The sequence below is a fragment of the Coenobita brevimanus genome, chromosome 30 (genome assembly GCF_032717465.1).
Source record: "Coenobita brevimanus isolate Jiangsu-jjx chromosome 30, ASM3271746v2, whole genome shotgun sequence".
Lineage (NCBI taxonomy): Eukaryota > Metazoa > Arthropoda > Malacostraca > Decapoda > Coenobitidae > Coenobita > Coenobita brevimanus.
The window spans coordinates 32,836,731-32,855,367 of record NC_136983.1 but is presented as its reverse complement, the minus strand read 5'-3'; the positions used below and the strand labels follow the sequence as shown (position 1 = coordinate 32,855,367).

Below are 18,637 nucleotides of genomic sequence, written 5' to 3'. Positions count from 1 at the left end.
TCCACAAGTGTCCAAATCCATTTAACTCTAATTCGCTGATTCCAACTCCTCCCTTACCTTGGCCCTGTATTGTGAGGGGTAGACTGTAGCACTAGTCGAGCAGGGCAGTACTCCCAAGGTAAATGGAAAGCTGATGACAGGGAGGGCTGAAGCTCCCTTTTCATCAACCTTCAGGACTAGTTCGTGACCAACCCCCTTCGCTGAACTTTTTCAGTGTTTCAGAACCACAGAGAGTAGGCCAGCATGCTCTCCAACACAAGCTTCTCTAACTAACAACACCAAACTACTGTACATGCACAGTACACACTACACTTCCTTAAAAAAAAAAAAAAAAGGCGCACTACAACAATGCCTCGGAGTTCCCAGGGGGGGAGGGGACCATAAATTCCCCCATCATCCGCCCCTCTCCCGGTGTCGACTCTTTGAGCTGCCTGGATCCACTGTCTGACTCACTTCTTCATTTCTGCAACATTCGAGGCCTTTCCTCTATTTCTGTCTGTCGAACACCACCTCTCCTCCTCTAAATATCACCTTCTTTTCTGTACTGAGACTCAGCTGTTTGAGGCAACTGACAGCAAATCTTTTTCTGTATCTTCCTACTTTCTCTATACTCATTTCAAAGCCAAAGGTGGATGTTGTGTATATGTACGCAACGATCTATCTCGCTCTCATGTTCCTGAACTTGATTCTTCTGAATTCTTTACTCTCTGGTTTCGGCTTTCCTGTCATTCTCTGACTAACTATATCTGTGCTGTTTACTTATCTTCTAATTCTACTATCAAAAATTCATCGACTATCTTAGTTCTACGATGGAACACATTCTATCCATTTCTCCTCTGAAATTTCCATTCTAAGAGATTTCAATGTTCACCACCACCACCACCTTTGGCTCTCCACTCCTTTCACCGATCCACCTGGTGAACAAGCCTTCATCTTTTCTATCCTTAATGACCTAGAGTAGCTTGTACAGCACCCTAACCATATCCCTGACCGCCATGGAAAGAGCTCCAACATACTTGACATCTTCCTTACACCTAAGCCTTCTGCTTACACTGTTAATCTTTTCTCTCAGTTGGGCTCCTCCGATCATAACCTTATTATCTTAACCTGTCCTATCGCTCCGGTATGGCCTGTGGAGCCTCCAAAGAAACGTCGCCTATTGCACTTTGGAGCTGCGGATTGGGAGGCCCTCAGGCAGTACTTCTTTGATTTTCCCTGGGATGATTATTGCTTCCATGGCCGGGAGCCATCTGAGTGTGCCTTCCGCATTAAGGAGGTTATTCTCTCGGTCATATCCATTGACTAATGCAAGAAAGTCTTTGTTTAATCACGCTTGTTCTAATGCTGTCCGCAACAAGGAGAGGGACTATAAAAGGTACCGGAGCCAATCCACCCCTAAATCACATCTTTTTAATGTTTCTACCCCGAATTGTGCTAAATCTGTTCTTTGCTAAAAATAATTTCATCCGTACTAAATGTTCTCAACTCTGCAACTAGAATTCTTCCCGCTCCTTCTGGCACCTTGCCAAGAACCTTTCTAACAACTTTACCTCATCATCCTTCCCTCCTCTTTTCTACTTAACTCTGATGGCTCTGTAGCTATTTCTTCTACTGATAAAGCAGATTCTGTTTCCCCAGGCTTTCTCCTCCAATTCCACCTTAGACGATTCCGGTGCTGTTCCTCCATCACTTCCTCCCTCTGACTTCCTCATGGCTGACATTGAAATTTCTTCGGCTGATGTATGTAGAGGACATTTTGCCAGCCGAGAGAGATTTGCAGATAGAAACAGAGGATATAACCTTGGAAGAGGTAGCAAAATCCATAAAGAAATTAAAGTATTTTAAAATCCCAGGAGAGGATGGAATATTTCCTGAAATCCTTAAGGTGGAAAATGACTAGTTGATGAATGCGCTTTTGAAACTTTTTAATGTGGCTTAGAATAGTGGTGGAATTCCAGATGACTGGAAAAATGGAGTGATTATAAAAATACCAAAAAAGAGAGATTTAAGTGTGTGTGGAAATTGGAGGGGGATAACTTTCACACTTGAAGTTGCAAAAGTTTTTTTTCCAAAATCTTGTTGAACAGAATAGAGCCAGTAACTGATAAAATTTTAAGAGAAGAACAAGCTGGATTTAGAAAGGGTCGAGGTTGTAAGGATCAGATACTTATTGTAAGGCATCTAATGCAACAAGCTAATGAGATGAAAATGCCACTTAGTACGTGTTTTGTGGATTTTGAAAAGGGATTTCATAGTGTTTCATGTGGAGCTATGTTGAAAATTATGAGATTCTATGGTATGCCAGGAAAGTTTGTAAATATTATTAGAAGCCTGCATGAAGGTACTTTTTGTAAGGTAATGGTGGGTGGTTCTTCGAGTGATCCATTTGAAGTTAGGTCAGAAGTGATTCAAGGAGGAGTTGTTTCGCCTTTGCTGTTTGTTTTGGTTATGGATTATGTTATGAGAAAGGTTGTAAGGAGAACAGGTGCAGGAATCACCTGGAAAGAAAATAAGAGGCTGATGGATTTGGACTATGCTGATGATATTGTACTGATTTGCGAAAGTAGTCACGAGATGCAGAGGGTGCTTGATTGTCTGGTGGAGGAAGGAGAAAAAGTGGGATTGGTAATAAATTGTGGAAAGGCTGAACATATTAATATGAACGTGGAGAACCAAATCGAATGTGTAATTGGGAATAATGTAGTGAAGAATGTAGAAAATTTTAAATATCTGGGAATGATTGTATCATCTAATGGATCATTAAACAATGAAATTGAGGAGAGGATTAGACAGGCTTGGCGAGCTGTTAGAATGTTGATATATGTTTGGAATAATAATATGCTTTCGACACATACTAAAGTAAAAATTTACAAGTCTATGATTAGACCAATTTTAATTTATGGGCATGAGTCATGGTACAGTACAATTGCAACAGATCAGAAAGTATTAGGATTTGAGAATAAAATACTGAGAAGGATACTTGGGGTACAGTGGCAAGACAGAGTTACAAATGAAAGAGTAAGTGATATTACGAGAGTGGAACCAGTTGATGAGTATGTGAGACTGTCTCGCTGGAAGTGGCTGGGGCACATATATCGAAAAGAAGGCAGTTTAATACAGGACGTGCCAGAGTGGACTGCTAGAGGAAGAAGAGGCAGAGGTAGGCCGAGCGAAACCTGGTTGAGGACAATGAAATGAGAAGCAGGAGAGGAGTGTTGGTGAGACTTGAAAGAGATGGCAAGAGACAAATATTGGTGGAGTCGAGGCCTTATGCATCCCGTGGGGTGCCACAGGAAACGATTGATTGATTGATTGATGTATTTTCTGCCATCGCTGGCCTCAGTAGTAACAAGGCTTATGGGCCTGATGGAGTCCCTCCTGTTGTCCTTAAGAACTGTGCTTCTGTGCTTACACCCTGCCTAGGTAAACTCTTTCGCCTTTGTGTGTCAACTTGTGACTTTCCTTCTTGCTGGAAGTTTGCTCTCATTCAGCCAGTCCCAAAGAAGGGTGACTATTCACAACCCTCTAACTACCGTCCAATTGTTTTAACATCCTGTCTCGAAAGTTTTTGAGTCAATTCTTAAGAGAAAAATTTTAAAGCATCTTCCTATTACATCCTTCTTTCTGATCGTCAGTTCCGTCAGGGACACTCTACTGGCAATCTTCTCACCTACCTTTCATACTCCTAGTCATCTTCCTTTCGGGACTTTGGCGAAAGCTTTGCCATCGCTCTTGATATCTCAAAGGCTTTCGATCGAGTCTGACATATATCTTTAATGTCCAAACTGTCCTGTTACGGTTTCTATCCTTCTCTCTGTGCCGTCATCTATAGCTTCCTCTCTGGTCGTTCTATAGCTCCTGTTGTAGACGGCCATCGTTCTTCTCCTAGATATATCAACAGTGGTGTTCCTCAGGGCTCTGTCCTATCACAGACTCTCTTCCTTTTATTCATCAATGATTTTCCAAGCTGTACACCTAATCCGATCCACTCGTACGCTGATGATTCCACCCTTCAACTTTCCATTTGGTTCCTGCAATGTCCATCTCAGCAGTTACTTCAACAAACAAGGGATGAGGCTATGGCAAACCTAATGTCTGACTTGGCTCATATCTCTGATTGGGGTAAAAAATAATCTTGTTGTTTTTAATGCATCAAAAACTAAATTTTTACACCTATCAAAAGCTTCCACAGGAATACCCACTAAAGTTTAATAATATCCAGCTCAATCCTGCATCATCCTTGAACATGCTCGGGGTTTCATTCACACGAGAATTATATTGGAAAGATCATATTGGATATCTTGTACAATCTGCTTCCAAGAGATTAACTGTGCTAAGCCGACTCCGTGCCTTCTTTACCGCTGAGTAGTTGTTTACTTTATACATGGGCTTTATTCGTCCCTGTTTAGAGTACAACTCTCATGTTTGGGGAGGCTCCCCACATACAGCTCTTCTCAATAGGATGGAGTCAAAGGCTATTTGTCTCATCAACTCTCCTCCTTTTACTGGCTCCCTTCAGCATCTGTCTCTTTGCCGCACTGTTGCCTCATTATCTCTTTTGTATTGCTACATCAATGGCCACTGGTCCTCTGAACTGTCTGCTTGCATCCCTCCACCTCTACTGCGGACGCGTAGCACCCGTCTAGCAACAAACTCTCATCCCTCTTCTCATGCAACAGGTCAAGTCTGGAACTGTCTCCCTCCGTCTGTATTTCCTGCTTCCTATGATCTCCACTCTTTCAAATGCAGTGTGTCCAGGCATCTCTTGAATTTGGCTCTTTTTTGTATTTTTTTTTTTCTTGGAGCAATCATGTGGGCTCAGCCTTTGGTTCCTTCTTCCTCGCATTAAAAAAAAATTCATCTGCCATTTCTTTAACACGCCCCGTCCCGACCACTTTTTCACCACTGGTACCCCCCAATCCCGACCATTTTTGGACCCAATTTTTTTTTGCTAAAACTTTCGCTTTTGGTCAGAAACAATGGTCAATCACCAAGAAAGTGTTCACCGGGGTCCATTAGTGGCCTAAACAGGTATACCTTCGTTACACCTGGTACCGTGTTCTGTGTAGGTGGTCTGAGGCTCTCACATTTTCTATGGTATTATAAGTCTGGGAAACCAATGAAAGTAAGTAGATATTATTTATTACAAACATAAAAACATGTGATACAAGAGTAACTTGGGTTTTATACAAAAATAGAGCTGAAATAAGCATTGTACCATCGTGCGAACCGAGCAAAATCGGCCAGACTGGTCACGATGAATCGCTAACATTGCTGAATCATGATACATATCATTTTTTCTACTTACATAATACATCTCCAATAACATTATACCATTTTACATTTTATTGAACTGTTTTTACGTATTCACAGGCCTTTCGATAACATTTAGCGTAATGTTAGCGCTTATTTACGAAGTGAGTGAACTCGCTGTGACTGTTGTTTCAACTCGTATTGTGTTTTTTCAACTTACATAATACTTTCCTAATAACATTATACACTTTTCCACTTTTGAGAACTGTTTTGAGATAGTTCCAGGCCTTACGTAAATATTTAGCGAAATAATAGCGCATAATAAAACAGACGGTGAAGTTGCTATGACTACTATTTCAACTTACAACCTATTTTTGTACTTATATAATACTTCTCCACTAACATTGCACATGTTTACACTTGATATAATTGCTATCACATAATTGGAGACCTTACTATTCTACTGAGCGTCATATTATCGCATATTTACACAGTGAGTGTTATCGCGATATCATTTGTTTCATCTTACACTAGTATTCAACTTATAAATTACTTTCCTACTAACATTACACCTTTTTCCACTTTATATCATTCCTATCACATACTTACTGACCAGAATGTTCTACTGAGCGTAATATTTTCGCAGATTTACACAGTGGGTGTACTCGTGACATCAATTGTTACAACTTACACTATTTTTCAACTTATACGTTACTTTCCTGCTAACATTACACCCGTTTCCACTTTATATTCTTGCTATCACGTATTTACTGACCAGAGTGTTATACTGAGCGTCATATTTTCGCAGATTTACACAGAGGGTGTAGTTTTGATATCACTTCTTTCAACTTACACTATTTCTCAACTTATACATTACTTTCCTGCAAACATTACACCCATTTCAACTTTATATAAGACTTAGCACATACTGACTGGCCTTACCATTATACTGAGCGTCATATCGCCATCCCACACAGTTTCAGTAGTGTAGGAAGTTATGGTACTCTCTGAAACATGGCTGAAGGCACAACGCAACATTGCACTCGACACACTCGTACCTTGTGTCTTTTCTCCGAGTGGCTGGTCTGACTGTCGAGTGCTTGCATACATGGCAGCGGCGCTGGGGTTTACAACGGTTTGGTTCGGAAGGGATTGTGCTAGGATAGTGGCGTCCTGCGAGGCGTAGGGGAGTCTGGGCAGCCATGGGGGTGCGGGTGCGGTGTGTGGGTCTGTCCTGGGCATGCCTGGCGATTATTTCACGTGCCAGCTCCCTCACAAACCCCTCAAAGGTCTCTGATACTCCTGTTGTCATGGCGTGCAGGTAGTGTGCGTTCAGGACCGTGATATCGAGCAAGTGGAAAAAGAGCTTTTTGTACCACTTCATCGTGGTCCTGGCACAGTCAACAATGGAAATCATCGAGTCTGACTGATCCACTTGCCTCATGTTCAGATTATAGTCCAATACAGACTCGGGTTTCCAGACGTTGCGCCTCCTCTCGCTACGGTGATCAACGGAGTCTGTGCGGTGCATCAGGGGGCTGTGTACAGTTGATAGGAGGCAAACTTCCCTGTTGTGGTTCCACAGGGTGGCAAGGATGTTATTTGCCTGGAAGAAAACCACCTCGTTCTTGTCATGTTTCCTCCCTATCTTGACCATATGGCGACGGTTTCTCTTGACTGTACCACAGACTCCGGTGTCGTGTTGGTGGAGGAACCTAGCGAGAAGAGGGCTAGTGTACCAGTTGTCCAGGTACAACACATGACCACGATGAAGGTACTCCTCTATCATTGTCTTCACCATGGCCCGTGAGAGTCCTATACTACGATCTTCTGTTATATCTGTCTGTGCGCCCGTGTACAAGACTATGTCTTGCACATAACCAGTCTTACAGTCACACATAACAAAGATCTTGAACCCGAAACGGTGTCTCTTGCTGAGTATGTACTGGCGAAAGGAAATATTGCCTCTCCACAACACAAGACTCTCGTCTATGACGAGGTCTCTGTAAGCATAAAATGAGGAGCGGAACATTTCCCGTATATGATCAAATACCAGCCTAATTCTCCTCATTTTATCAGTGTTATTTGCATTGGCTGGATCTTCTGCATCAAAAAAGTGGAGGCGGCCAAGAATCTACTGAAATCTATTACAACTCATCACCTTTCCAAAGAAAGGTGTGAGGATCATTGAGTCAGTTGTCCAGTATGCAGGAATTTGGTATTTTCTTACCACACCCATCAAGAGAACCAGGGCAAAAAATAAGAACATCTCAGAAATTGTCACAGGATAGTCATATTGCTGGGAATGCCTGCTCGTTGTTCCCAAACGTTCACTTTCACGGTGCTGTGTTCGTGAAAATATGTTTGTCTGTTCCATTATGCGCCCCACAAACGCCTCTCCAAAGAACAAGTGGAAGAAATCCACCCTAGTGGAACCCGCATGCACACCTGGAGCCTTGCAACCAGACCGCCACTCCTCAGTGAAAGGGTGAATGATGGGAGTAAAATTACTCCCATCTTCCCAGTTCCACAAGACACCACCGTCTCCAGCCACGTCCCCATCGTCGCCTTCGTCAGGGTGGGGAGGTGAGGGTGGTGGGGGAGGTTGGGGAGGTGGAGAGCGGCGCCTTTCATCACTCGCACTTCTCTTCCCTCTCCCTTTTCCTTTACCCTTTCCCTTCCCTTTCCTTCCTTTCCCCACATCCTGGGGCTGTGGGGAGGAAGTTTGGGAATATTGTGGGGCGAAAGAAGTGCTGGGGAGTAGCTCCACCTCCTCTCCCCTAGGCCTACGTGCACCACGTGCTCGTGCTGCCTCCCTCACACCACTTTCCCTTTCACCCCGCACTCCCACCACACCACTTTCCCTTTCACCCCGCGCTCCCACCACACCACTTTCCCTTTCACCCCGCACTCCCACCACACCACTTTCGACTTCCCCAGACAAAACACTTGGACCATACCTTATTTGTCTTCTCGCCCCACCTTCTGATCCTCGGGGTGAGATTTTTTCCTTCCCCAACCACGAGACGATATCATGTTCTAAGCCGCCGTCACCATCATCGTCCTCATCCTCGTCCTCATCAGAATCTCTCTCTAGGGGATGGAGAGAGGTCCGTGCAGGTGGTTTGGGTGCAGGCTGGCCTTCCCTTGCCTTACGATATGTCACATACCGCTTTTTCCGGGGCGAAGGGACCTCCTCATCACTGCTTGTTATTTCGTCCTCAGGCTGGACGTAATCTCGATCCACCACATCATCATCAAGTGGAGAATCACTATCTCCAGTGAAGGCATCCAGGGCTGATGCTATTTCGTCGTCTGAGAGACCTTTATGCGCCATGTCTGACCTGGGTCACTGCTAACAGATGATTGACCGAGACAAGGGCGAGCGTGGGTCATGCGGGGTCTGGGACGCTGCCCACCTGGCGGCAGGTAGGGGAGGCTTGGGTAGGTGGGCGAATCGAAAATCTCACGCGAATTTCGAAAATTGTGGAAATTATGAACCTTGCAATTGCAGGACGTTATAGTACGTCGACGGGATTGGCAGTGACAAAACGTGAGGACGTGGAAGAACGTCGACGGGATGCCGCGGGTTAATCCTCAACTTCTCAAGCTTCAGTCTCTCTCCCTGACTGCCCTTTTCTCTTCAGGTCCACCTCACTCCTCTCAGCTTGAACTTACATACCACAATTATATGATCTGACAAACCTCCACATCGTCCTCTCATGGCCCTCGTATCAGCAATCATTCCCAGCATCGACCTCTCTACGAGCACGTAATCAATCGCGCTCCTTTCAACTTGATCCCCTCTTCCTCTATACCATGTATATTTATGTGCATCTTTATGTTTGTAGTAAGAATCACAAATTCACAACCTCTTTTCCTGACACAAGTCCTTCAGTCACTTTCCATTATCATTCTCTCCTGATACTCCATTACTACCCATTATATCATTCACAGTATAAGTGACTACTCTCCCATTCATATCACCCATTACAAACATTATAATTCCTGGGCATTTCTCCAATACTTCATTCAGCTCATCCCAAAACCTGTCATTCTGTGTCTCACACCTCTCATCTCACGGTGCATATGCTACAATCATTGCCACTTTCACTTTCTCTAACTTGACATACATAATTCTCGAGCTGATACATTTGTAATCCCTCATTCTACACTGCCACACTCCATTCATCAACATAGCAGCTCCTTCCTTCCATCTTCCTTGCCCATGCAAGCCTGACTGTACACATTTCACGCCCACCCACTCTTCCAATTCACACCCTTTCATCTTTGTTTCACATGATGCCATCATGGCTTATCTCACACTCTTGAACACATTCACTACTTCCACCCTCTTGCTCTCCTCATTCACACCTCACATTCCACATGGCCATGCGAATCTGCCTTGGTGGTTGGGACCCTGGGCAGGTATTAGGCTCCCCGAGGCTCTCCAGAATAACTGCCATGAAATGTGTGATTTTAGATAGGGGAATCTGGGGAACACTTAACCCAGCCAGAATCCTCGGGTATATGATTACCACCCAGCTTAGTAAATGGTTTCCTAGGAACAGGAAACCATTTGGCTTGTCACTCAGTGTAGAGACCATAAGGCAACACTACATTGAGTGAGTGGATGATGGGTGCCCCACCTACCACACATTATTATTATTATTATTATTATTATTATTATTATTATTATTATTATTATTATTATTATTATTATTATTATCATTATTATTATTATTATTATTATTATTATTATTATTATTATTATTATTGTTAGTAGTAGTAGTAGTAGTAGTATTGTCCTTGTTACTATTATCATTACTACACCCGGGCTTACAAAGGTACCGCTGGTATTGGGTATTCCTCTGACAAGTGTGTGTGTGTGTGTGTGTGTGTGTGTGTATGTGTGTGTGTGTGTGTTGAAAATAATTCATACACTTTGCTCTAATTTGGAAGACACTTGATGGATGAGTTTAAGATCACCCAAGACTTGACCTATTGTTTCTATGAACTGTAGGTAAAAAAAATAAGGTCACATTGCAAGGTCAACTTAAACAGTTTATTGTCTACATAGACTAGCCATTGTGGAAGGGTTCAAATTAAAATAAGGATAAAGAAATTCGATTATCAAAACAGTCAAAGGTGAAGGCCAAAGAGAAGGGTCAAATGGTCAAGATCACAGGCCAAATCAAGTCCAACATTTGTGATCTGATATGAAGTGAAGCTGCAGGAAGGGTTAGGGTTAGCTAAGAATAATGGATTTAGAATTTGAGAGTAATCTGTGAAGGTGAAGCTCACAGGGAAAAATGAAAATATTTGGCCATTAGTACAGTTGGTGGCCAGCAGCGGCAGCAGCAGCAGCAGCAGCAGCAGTAGTGGTGGTAGTAGTAGTAGTAGTAGTAGTAGTAGTAGTAGCAGTAGTAGTAGTAGTAGGAGGAGGAGGAGGAGGAGGAGGAGGAGGAGGAGGAGAAGAAGAAGAAGAAGAAGAAGGAGAAAGAAGTACCAGTAGTAACTGTAATTGTAGTAGTGGTAGCAGTAGTAGTAGTAATAATAATATTAGAAGAAGATGATGAAGAAGAAGGAAAGAAGAAGAAGAAAAAGAAGAAGAATTAATAGCAGTTGCAGTAGTGGTAGTAGAAGTAGTAGTATCATTAGTTGTAGTAGAAGTACTAGTAGTAGTAGTAATAATAATATTAGAAGAAGAAGAAGAAGTAAAAGAATAGGAGGAGGAGAAGAAGAAGAAATAAAAGAATAGGAGGAGGAAGAGGAGGAGGAGGAGGAGGAGGAGGAGAAGGAGGAGGAGGAGGAGGAGGAGAAGAAGAAGAAGAAGAAGAAAGAAGTAGCAGTAGTAATAGTAGTTGTAGTAGTGGTGGCAGTATTAGTAGTAGTAACAGTAGTAGTAATGTTAGAAGAAGAAGAAGAAAAGGAAAAAGAAGAAGAAGAAATAGTAACAGTAGTAGTAGTAGTAGCAGTAGTAGTAGTAGGAGGAGGTGGAGGAGGAGGAGAAGGAGTAGTAGTAGTAGTAGTTTTTTTGTCTTCCATTTCCCACCTCACCCCATCCTTAGTTGGGAAAGAGGTCAGAATGACAACGATGATGATGTTGAACAAATACGATTTTTTCTTCCCTCCTTCGCCTCCAGCAACCCCACTATCAACGGGAGTCTAGGCTTCCGCTGGACCCCTATCCCCGTGGCGGACGACAAAGAGGGCCTCACCACCCTCGGCATCTCCATCAGGCCTCATATGGCACCCTCCAGCGTTAGGGTAAGAGAAGCGTTTATTTCCTTCATACGTTAGGGTAAGAGAAACGTTTATTTCCTTACCGTATACATTCTCCTCATGGAAACGTTTGATTGGATTAATTATTGAAGTGCTTGTGTCTGTATTTACCATTATTGTTTTACTAATTTTTATTATTATTATTATTATTATTATTATTAACGTCCTTATGAGTTTAATTATTCAAGCACTTAGGTATGTATTTATTGTTTTACTGCTATTACTATTATTATTTTCTAAATTACAACTAATGTTATTGTTGGGTGAATTATTCTAAAGCTTGGACATGTATTCATTGTTGTTGCTGTTGTTGTTATTATTATTAACCCTCCTCAAGTATCCTTAAAACTTTACCCTACCCCAGTTAACCTGGGGTCCATCAGACCCCAATCTTTTAAAAAATTCGAAAAAAAATACTTTCAATAATATTATTGAAACAACGACTTATACACAAGTTCTGTAGACCTTTTTATTCAAGTTGGCGGAAAATTTATAAAAATATAGTGAAGAAATATTTCAGGGGAAATTAAGGAGATAAAAATTGAAAAATTTTATACTAACTGAATAGTGGCTGCCATACCAAAACTGAAATGTTCCACAAGTTCTCTATCATTGCCAGTTGTAGACTAATGGCCAAAGTACCTGTCTGTTTATCTATCTATCCATCTATCTATCAGTATATATATATATATATATATATATATATATATATATATATATATACAGTAATTCCTCGTTTTTTGCTGCTTGGATGTTCCATCAAAACCTTGCAAACCGTGAAACGTCGAAGTGTGAAGTTAAGAATCATTGGGAAAATTAGAGGAGCATTCTGGTAGGACACATACCTACCCTTTCAGAAAGTGCTATAACATCAAACAGATCCTACCCAAAATTAAATGAAGAGTGTTTGCTACTGCTAAAACAGCATAACACAATAAGCATGTGCCTGAAAAGACGTTACAACTGTTATAAAGAGCTGCAACACCAAAAATCCTTACCAGAAATAAAGTGAAGTTTGGCTGGAGTGGCATGTGAAGGTGTGTTGAGAGTGGATGGGCTCTTCTTCTTTTTTCTTTTCTTTTTTTTTTTGGCTTCTTTTTTTCTTGCCTATCAACTTTTGTGGCCGAAGCCCCTGGTCATTAAGGCCGTATATATATATATATATATATATATATATATATATATATATATATATATATATATATATATATATATATACAAAGCTGCCACTTTTCACCAGATTATTAAATATTCGACATCATAGGTCAACTAGACCCCGATCATTTTATGTGCCCTCTTTGTCACTAAAAGGAAGGGAAAAATTATAACAACATTGTTTTACTCACTGCTAAAAGGAAGAGAGGCTGTAATATAGTCAAATAAAATAAAAAAAATGGTGAGCTGAGTCTACCATCTCTGTATTGGGACGGTTATTATTCTTTCCTTCTTTAAATATCGATAAGCTTTATTTTACATCCATTTAAGGTATTTGTCCATCAAAACAAAAATAAATAGTGTTGCGAGAAACATGTAACGATTCTTTGTTAAGAAATAGTAGCACGACACAGAAGGAGTTCGTACGTTACGATCACAAACAATAAAAAATTCATGTGTGTCTGCTGCCCAGCTGGACCTGCTGTGTATTAACGACACGGCTGAAGATCGTACGTTACGATCATAAACAATAACAAACTCACATACGTCTACTGCCCCTGCTGGACCTGCTGTACAAAGATCATGGATAACTGTTGCATAGAATAATGGACAGTGCCTAGACTGAGCATCGGTACGCACCGTCTGCTGAGTGTCGGCTGCCAGCTGGGAGCATCGAATTGTGGGGAAACCCGCGAATTGTGAGACAACTGGGAAACTTTTTTCTTGTGCGAAAAACGAGACGTCGAAGTAATATGCATCCAAATACGAGGATTTACTGTACCGGTATATATATATATATATATATATATATATATATATATATATATATATATATATATATATATATATATATATATATATATATATATATATATATATATATATATATATATATATATATAGAGAGAGAGAGAGAGAGAGAGAGAGAGAGACAGAGACAGATAGATAGATAGATAAGCGTGGTCCTTAAGGGGGGAAAGTCAGTTCTGGAATATTTTGCTTGCTGGAAGTGTATATTGTGAGTTTAGATGTAAACTCTTGAAACATCAAATTTTAGCCAAATTGGATGTTTTTTATCGGTGCTGCATTTTGCCAAAAATTTGACCCAAATGAGCAAAATTATTGTTGTGATAATTAAAATGCCGATTGTTACTGAGGGCAGCATGACACCCCCAGGAGGAGCCTACAAAGGGGCGGACGTAGCATGGCCAGACTATAGGCGAAAGGGAAGTAAGTCCGCCTGGGCCGCGCGCCCCTGACACGGAACTCTCCTGCTGCCACCATAGCAAGAAACAGAAACTACCTTGTGGGCGAGCTAACCATCAACAGGATCGGGGTGGAGCTACTCTTATAGCTCCAGGCAGCACCCCTGCGATGGCTGGTAGCCGCGTCCTTTTTGAGACGGCCTGCAGCTGTTCGCCCCTCCTTCAGGAGACGGCCGGTAGCTGCTCCCACCTTAGTCAGGAGATGGCCGGTAGCTGTTCTGAAGGTGCCCCTAAGGTGGCCAGTAGCAGCTCACCCCTCCTTCAGGAGACAGCCAGTAGCTGCTCCCGCCTTCGTCAAGAGATGGCCGGTAGCCACTCCTGCCTTCGTCAGGAGACGGCCGATAGCTGCTCTGAAGGTGCCCCGGAGACGGCCAGTAGCCGCTCCCCCACACAGGCCATGGCCAGTAGCCCGGCTTCAGCGACAGCTAGAAGCCGTGCCCTTAAAAAGCCATGGCCAGTAGCCGGGCCCTAAGGCAGGAGATGCCCAGAGGCCGCTCCTCCATCAGGTGTTGCCACACCCCCACAATGTGACGACCTTCAGGAGAAGGGTCCCAGTCCCGAGGACCAGTGGAGAGGCCCTGTGCTATCCCCAGGGTTGTTCTCTGCCCAGCCGGCTCCCAAGGGATCCTACCTGATGGACTCCGACGAAGGCCGACACCCCTGCTCACCCTTGACGGCATCCCTGAGAGCAGGAGACTGCAGCCACCGGGCCCCCGAGGCCGCCCCCAGGATCCCCGGGAGAGGCCTCTCCCCACCCCGACGCAGATGACCCTCGTCCTCCTTCAGGCACCTAAGTGAGTGCTTCAGGAGGCTTTTTGGCTCCAGCAATGAGGGCCGCACTCCAGCTCCCAGCCCCGACAGTGCGGGGACCTTCGCCACCCACAGCCCCAGATGAGAGAGGATGCCCCTATGAGTGATCCCATGGCCCCTGGACACAGAGGCCACAGGCGGGACTCAGCCCCCATCAGGAGTCGGACTGTGAGTTCTCCCGCCGCACTCCTAACCACGCTGCCGCACCATGGACAGTGAGTGACAGTGAAAGTGCAGTGACAGTGTAATCATGACCTGAATATCAGACAGTGTACTGTCCGAGGAAATCTGAGTCCTAGGCCTATTAATGTGTGATAGTTACAGTTTGGGCAGATAGTGAAATAGTGAGAACAAGAAGGAAGATCTAATAAGAGTGCAGTGATTTCAGTAAACATTAGACTTGGCATTCATAATGTGATTCCTATGCACTGCAAGACCTGTGAATGAATAAGTTGCCCAGCCTAAGCTCAGTTTATATTTCCCTCAGAGTGACCATGATCTATTCCCCTGCCCAAAAGACCTCAAACACTGTTCGTTGTGCTGTTCACCTGCTATCGTGAACTATTGTCTAAATAGTATCCTGCATGATACTACTGCCCATGATACTTGCATATGCCTTATAATTACCGAGATAACTGTTGTTATGACATCTACCTGTTCCACATATTGAATTTGTCAGTACATGTTTAAGGTTGTTGCCTTGAGTTTTTGTGTCCTGCCTCTCTCTTATTTGTCTAAGCTCCGGTCTAGCAAGAGAACCCAGCTACACACCAGGCATTCAAGGGACGGGAAGCTGACTCTTCAGCACCTAGGATAACACTGGTGGACAGTGGTGGCTCTTGACCCGGGCATGAGAAAGAGGCATTCAGGAAATACCAGCAAAATGGCAACCAAACCTCACGTGCAATTGCCTAAATTCGATCCTGAACTGTGCAATGTTCATACATATCTGGCAATTATTAAGCCATTGCTAGATATCATGTTCCAGGACGACAAGCAAAAAATAGCAGTGACACTCCTACTACTGGGTAAAGCGGCAGCAAATATTGCACCAAAAATCGTCCCGGGGCTCACCTGGCAGAATTTCACGAAGCTCGTGATCCGAGCCATCACACCATCACTAGGTAAAGTGGTTGCACTATCCCAGTTGGATAGCCTGACATAAGATGGCAACTTGGATGATACCTTGTTCCAGGCCAGGCGCCTGGTCACTGCTGCCTACCCGGAGGCAGATGACAAAACCCAGGAACAGCTCATGTTTAACACACTTATCAGGATCCTCCCCAATTTCATTAAAAACCTTTTATAATACATGACCCTACAGGAGACCTGGATAAAGATATCCAAGTAACAAGGCACCTTCTAGCCATCCACTCCACCCCTCAACACATTGGCGCAATCAGTCAGTTTCCCGCAAAGATCATCACGATTTACCCATGGGAATTTTCTGCTCAGCCACGAGTGCCCCATTCACGACATCCACAAGCAGCTAAAAGCTGCCCAGTGCCCAAGGACGCCTACAAGCCGCCCCACCATACGCCAATTGCCCCGAGCCTGAGGGAAACAAAACCCAAAGGAAAAGGCACAGAAGGTGCCCCCCACTGCCCCCGCACCCCCTTATACTGACGGGGGCCACCTCACATTCCCCCCACTGCCCCCGCACCCCCCTATACTGATGGGGACCACCTCACATTCCCCCCACTGCCCCCGCACCCCCCTATACTGATGGGGACCACCTCACATTCCCCCCCCCCCCCAGTCTACAACAGGGGGAATTGGCACGTTTCTTTTTGCTCTCCTCCCTCTACCTCTTCTCTTTTACTCCCCTCTCTCTCTCTAACCTACCCTCACCAACCTCCTTTTTCTTGGTCACCTCCCTTACCCCACCCCTAACCTCACCATCCCCACGGACCCCCACCTCATCCCCAATAACCTCACCAGACACCTCACCACCCACCACACCCCACACCTCAGCTCCAGCCACCCCACCGCTGCTGCCAATACAACCACCCCCAACCAAGCCACCACAGTTCCAGCACTGCACACTTCCTGCCACCACCCCCACACCTGCACCATCCCCTTGCTTCTCACCCAATGCCCACCCCACATTGCGAGCTCAGAACCCTGCCACCACCCGAGCCACCCCAACACCAAACACCGGGATGGCACCACAAGACCACACTCCCTCCTCACTGCCTGCACCTCACGCCACCACACCCGCCAAGTCACCACCGCCACAAATTATTTTCCACAGCCAGCCTCCCACCTCCTCATCTCGAGCCTCTTCGCCCTCCACACCTAACGCCACCTCACCTACCATCTCACCACTGCTACCCTCCTCCAGTACCAGAGCACCCTCACATCCCCATGCACCACCGACCTCAAACCCCACTGCCTCGCCCATGCCAACCATCAGAGTGCCGCCTGAAACTACCCAACCCCGACGCACCACCTCCACCGCCATGCCACACGCAGCCAAAGCAACAAAGGGCTGCACACCCACCTCACCACCCACTCCCACCCTAAAACCCGCCATCAACCGCTATGGCCGCCTTTCACGCCTGCCCACAAGATACACCGCCACCTCCCCAACCCCAATCCCACCTTCCTCACCACCAACCACCACCGCCAACTCTCCCCCTAACTCCTGTGACTGCTACATCTCACCCTCACCTTCTCTACCTGCCATCCCCTCCCCGTCTCCTCCCACCCCACCCCCCGGCATGCCGCATCACACCTCACATGAGGACACACCAACACCACCAAGCTAAAACCTCTCTCCCACCCCCTCCCCACCACCCTCTCCATCCCCCACGCCTACCACCGTATGTTCTGCCCATGCACCAACCACTCCTCCACCCACCCAGACCCCACCCAACCCACCACCCACCACCACCCCCAGCCTCATCACCACCTCTCCACCCCCATGCATCCCGCCAACCTCTCCACCACACACAATCCAGACAAACCGACACCACACACCCAACTCGCCACCCACACCCATCCTAAAAACCACTATCACATGCTTCAGCCACCTTTCATGTCCGTTCACGCGATACACCCCCACCCCAACGCCACCCACCTTGTCGCAAACCTATACCCTTTCCCCTAACACAAGCCCCATCAGACTCATGCTACACCAAGCACAAATCCCAGCCACCTATACTCCCCAGAGATTCCATGACACATTGCCCCATCATAAAACCCCACGTTCCCTGGCAATCTCCACCATTCAGCACAGCCCTCTACGGAAGACAGGATGCAAACACCGAGTCCGTGGACCCCTCCACTTCCTGCAATTCCTCCACACCACTGCTGATCCATCACCCCTCTTCATCACCCGTGGCGCTCAGATGGACGGAAATCCGGCCACCACAGCATGGAATGCCCTCCTCCAACACCTACAGCCAATGTACCACACCGACAACACCAAAGTTCATCACCTCCAGTTACGGGGACGTGACTTTTTCCCCAACGATGGTGGTAAAATGCCGATTGTTACTGAGGGCAGCATGACACCCCCACAAGGAGCCTACGGAGGGACAGACGGAGCACAGCCAGACTACAGGCGAAAGGGACGCAAGTCCGCCTGGGCCACACACCCCTATGACACGGAACTCGCCCGCTGCCACAATAGCAGGAAACAGAAACTACCTTGTGGGCGAGCTGACCCTCGACAGGATTGGGGTAGAGCTACTCCTATAGCTCCAGGCAGCACCCTTGCAACAACCGGTAGCCGCGCCCATTTTGAGACAGCCGGCAGCCGCTCACCCCTCCTTCAGGAGACAGCCAGTAGCCGCTCCCACCTTCGTCACGAGATGGCCAGTAGCCGCTCTGAAAGTGTCCCTGAGACAGCCAGCAGCTACTCA

The 18,637-nt window shown here is 45.3% G+C and overlaps 1 protein-coding gene across 1 annotated transcript in view; it reads left to right on the top strand.

The window, feature by feature from the left end:
* LOC145395287 (juvenile hormone esterase-like) overlaps window positions 1-18,637 on the top strand; it is a 33,084-nt gene that overhangs the window by 9,335 nt on the left and 5,112 nt on the right. The window contains exon 3 of the mRNA XM_080268966.1: window positions 11,400-11,523. Coding sequence (XP_080125092.1) covers window positions 11,400-11,523 — 124 coding nt within the window. The remainder of the gene's footprint in view (window positions 1-11,399; window positions 11,524-18,637) is intronic.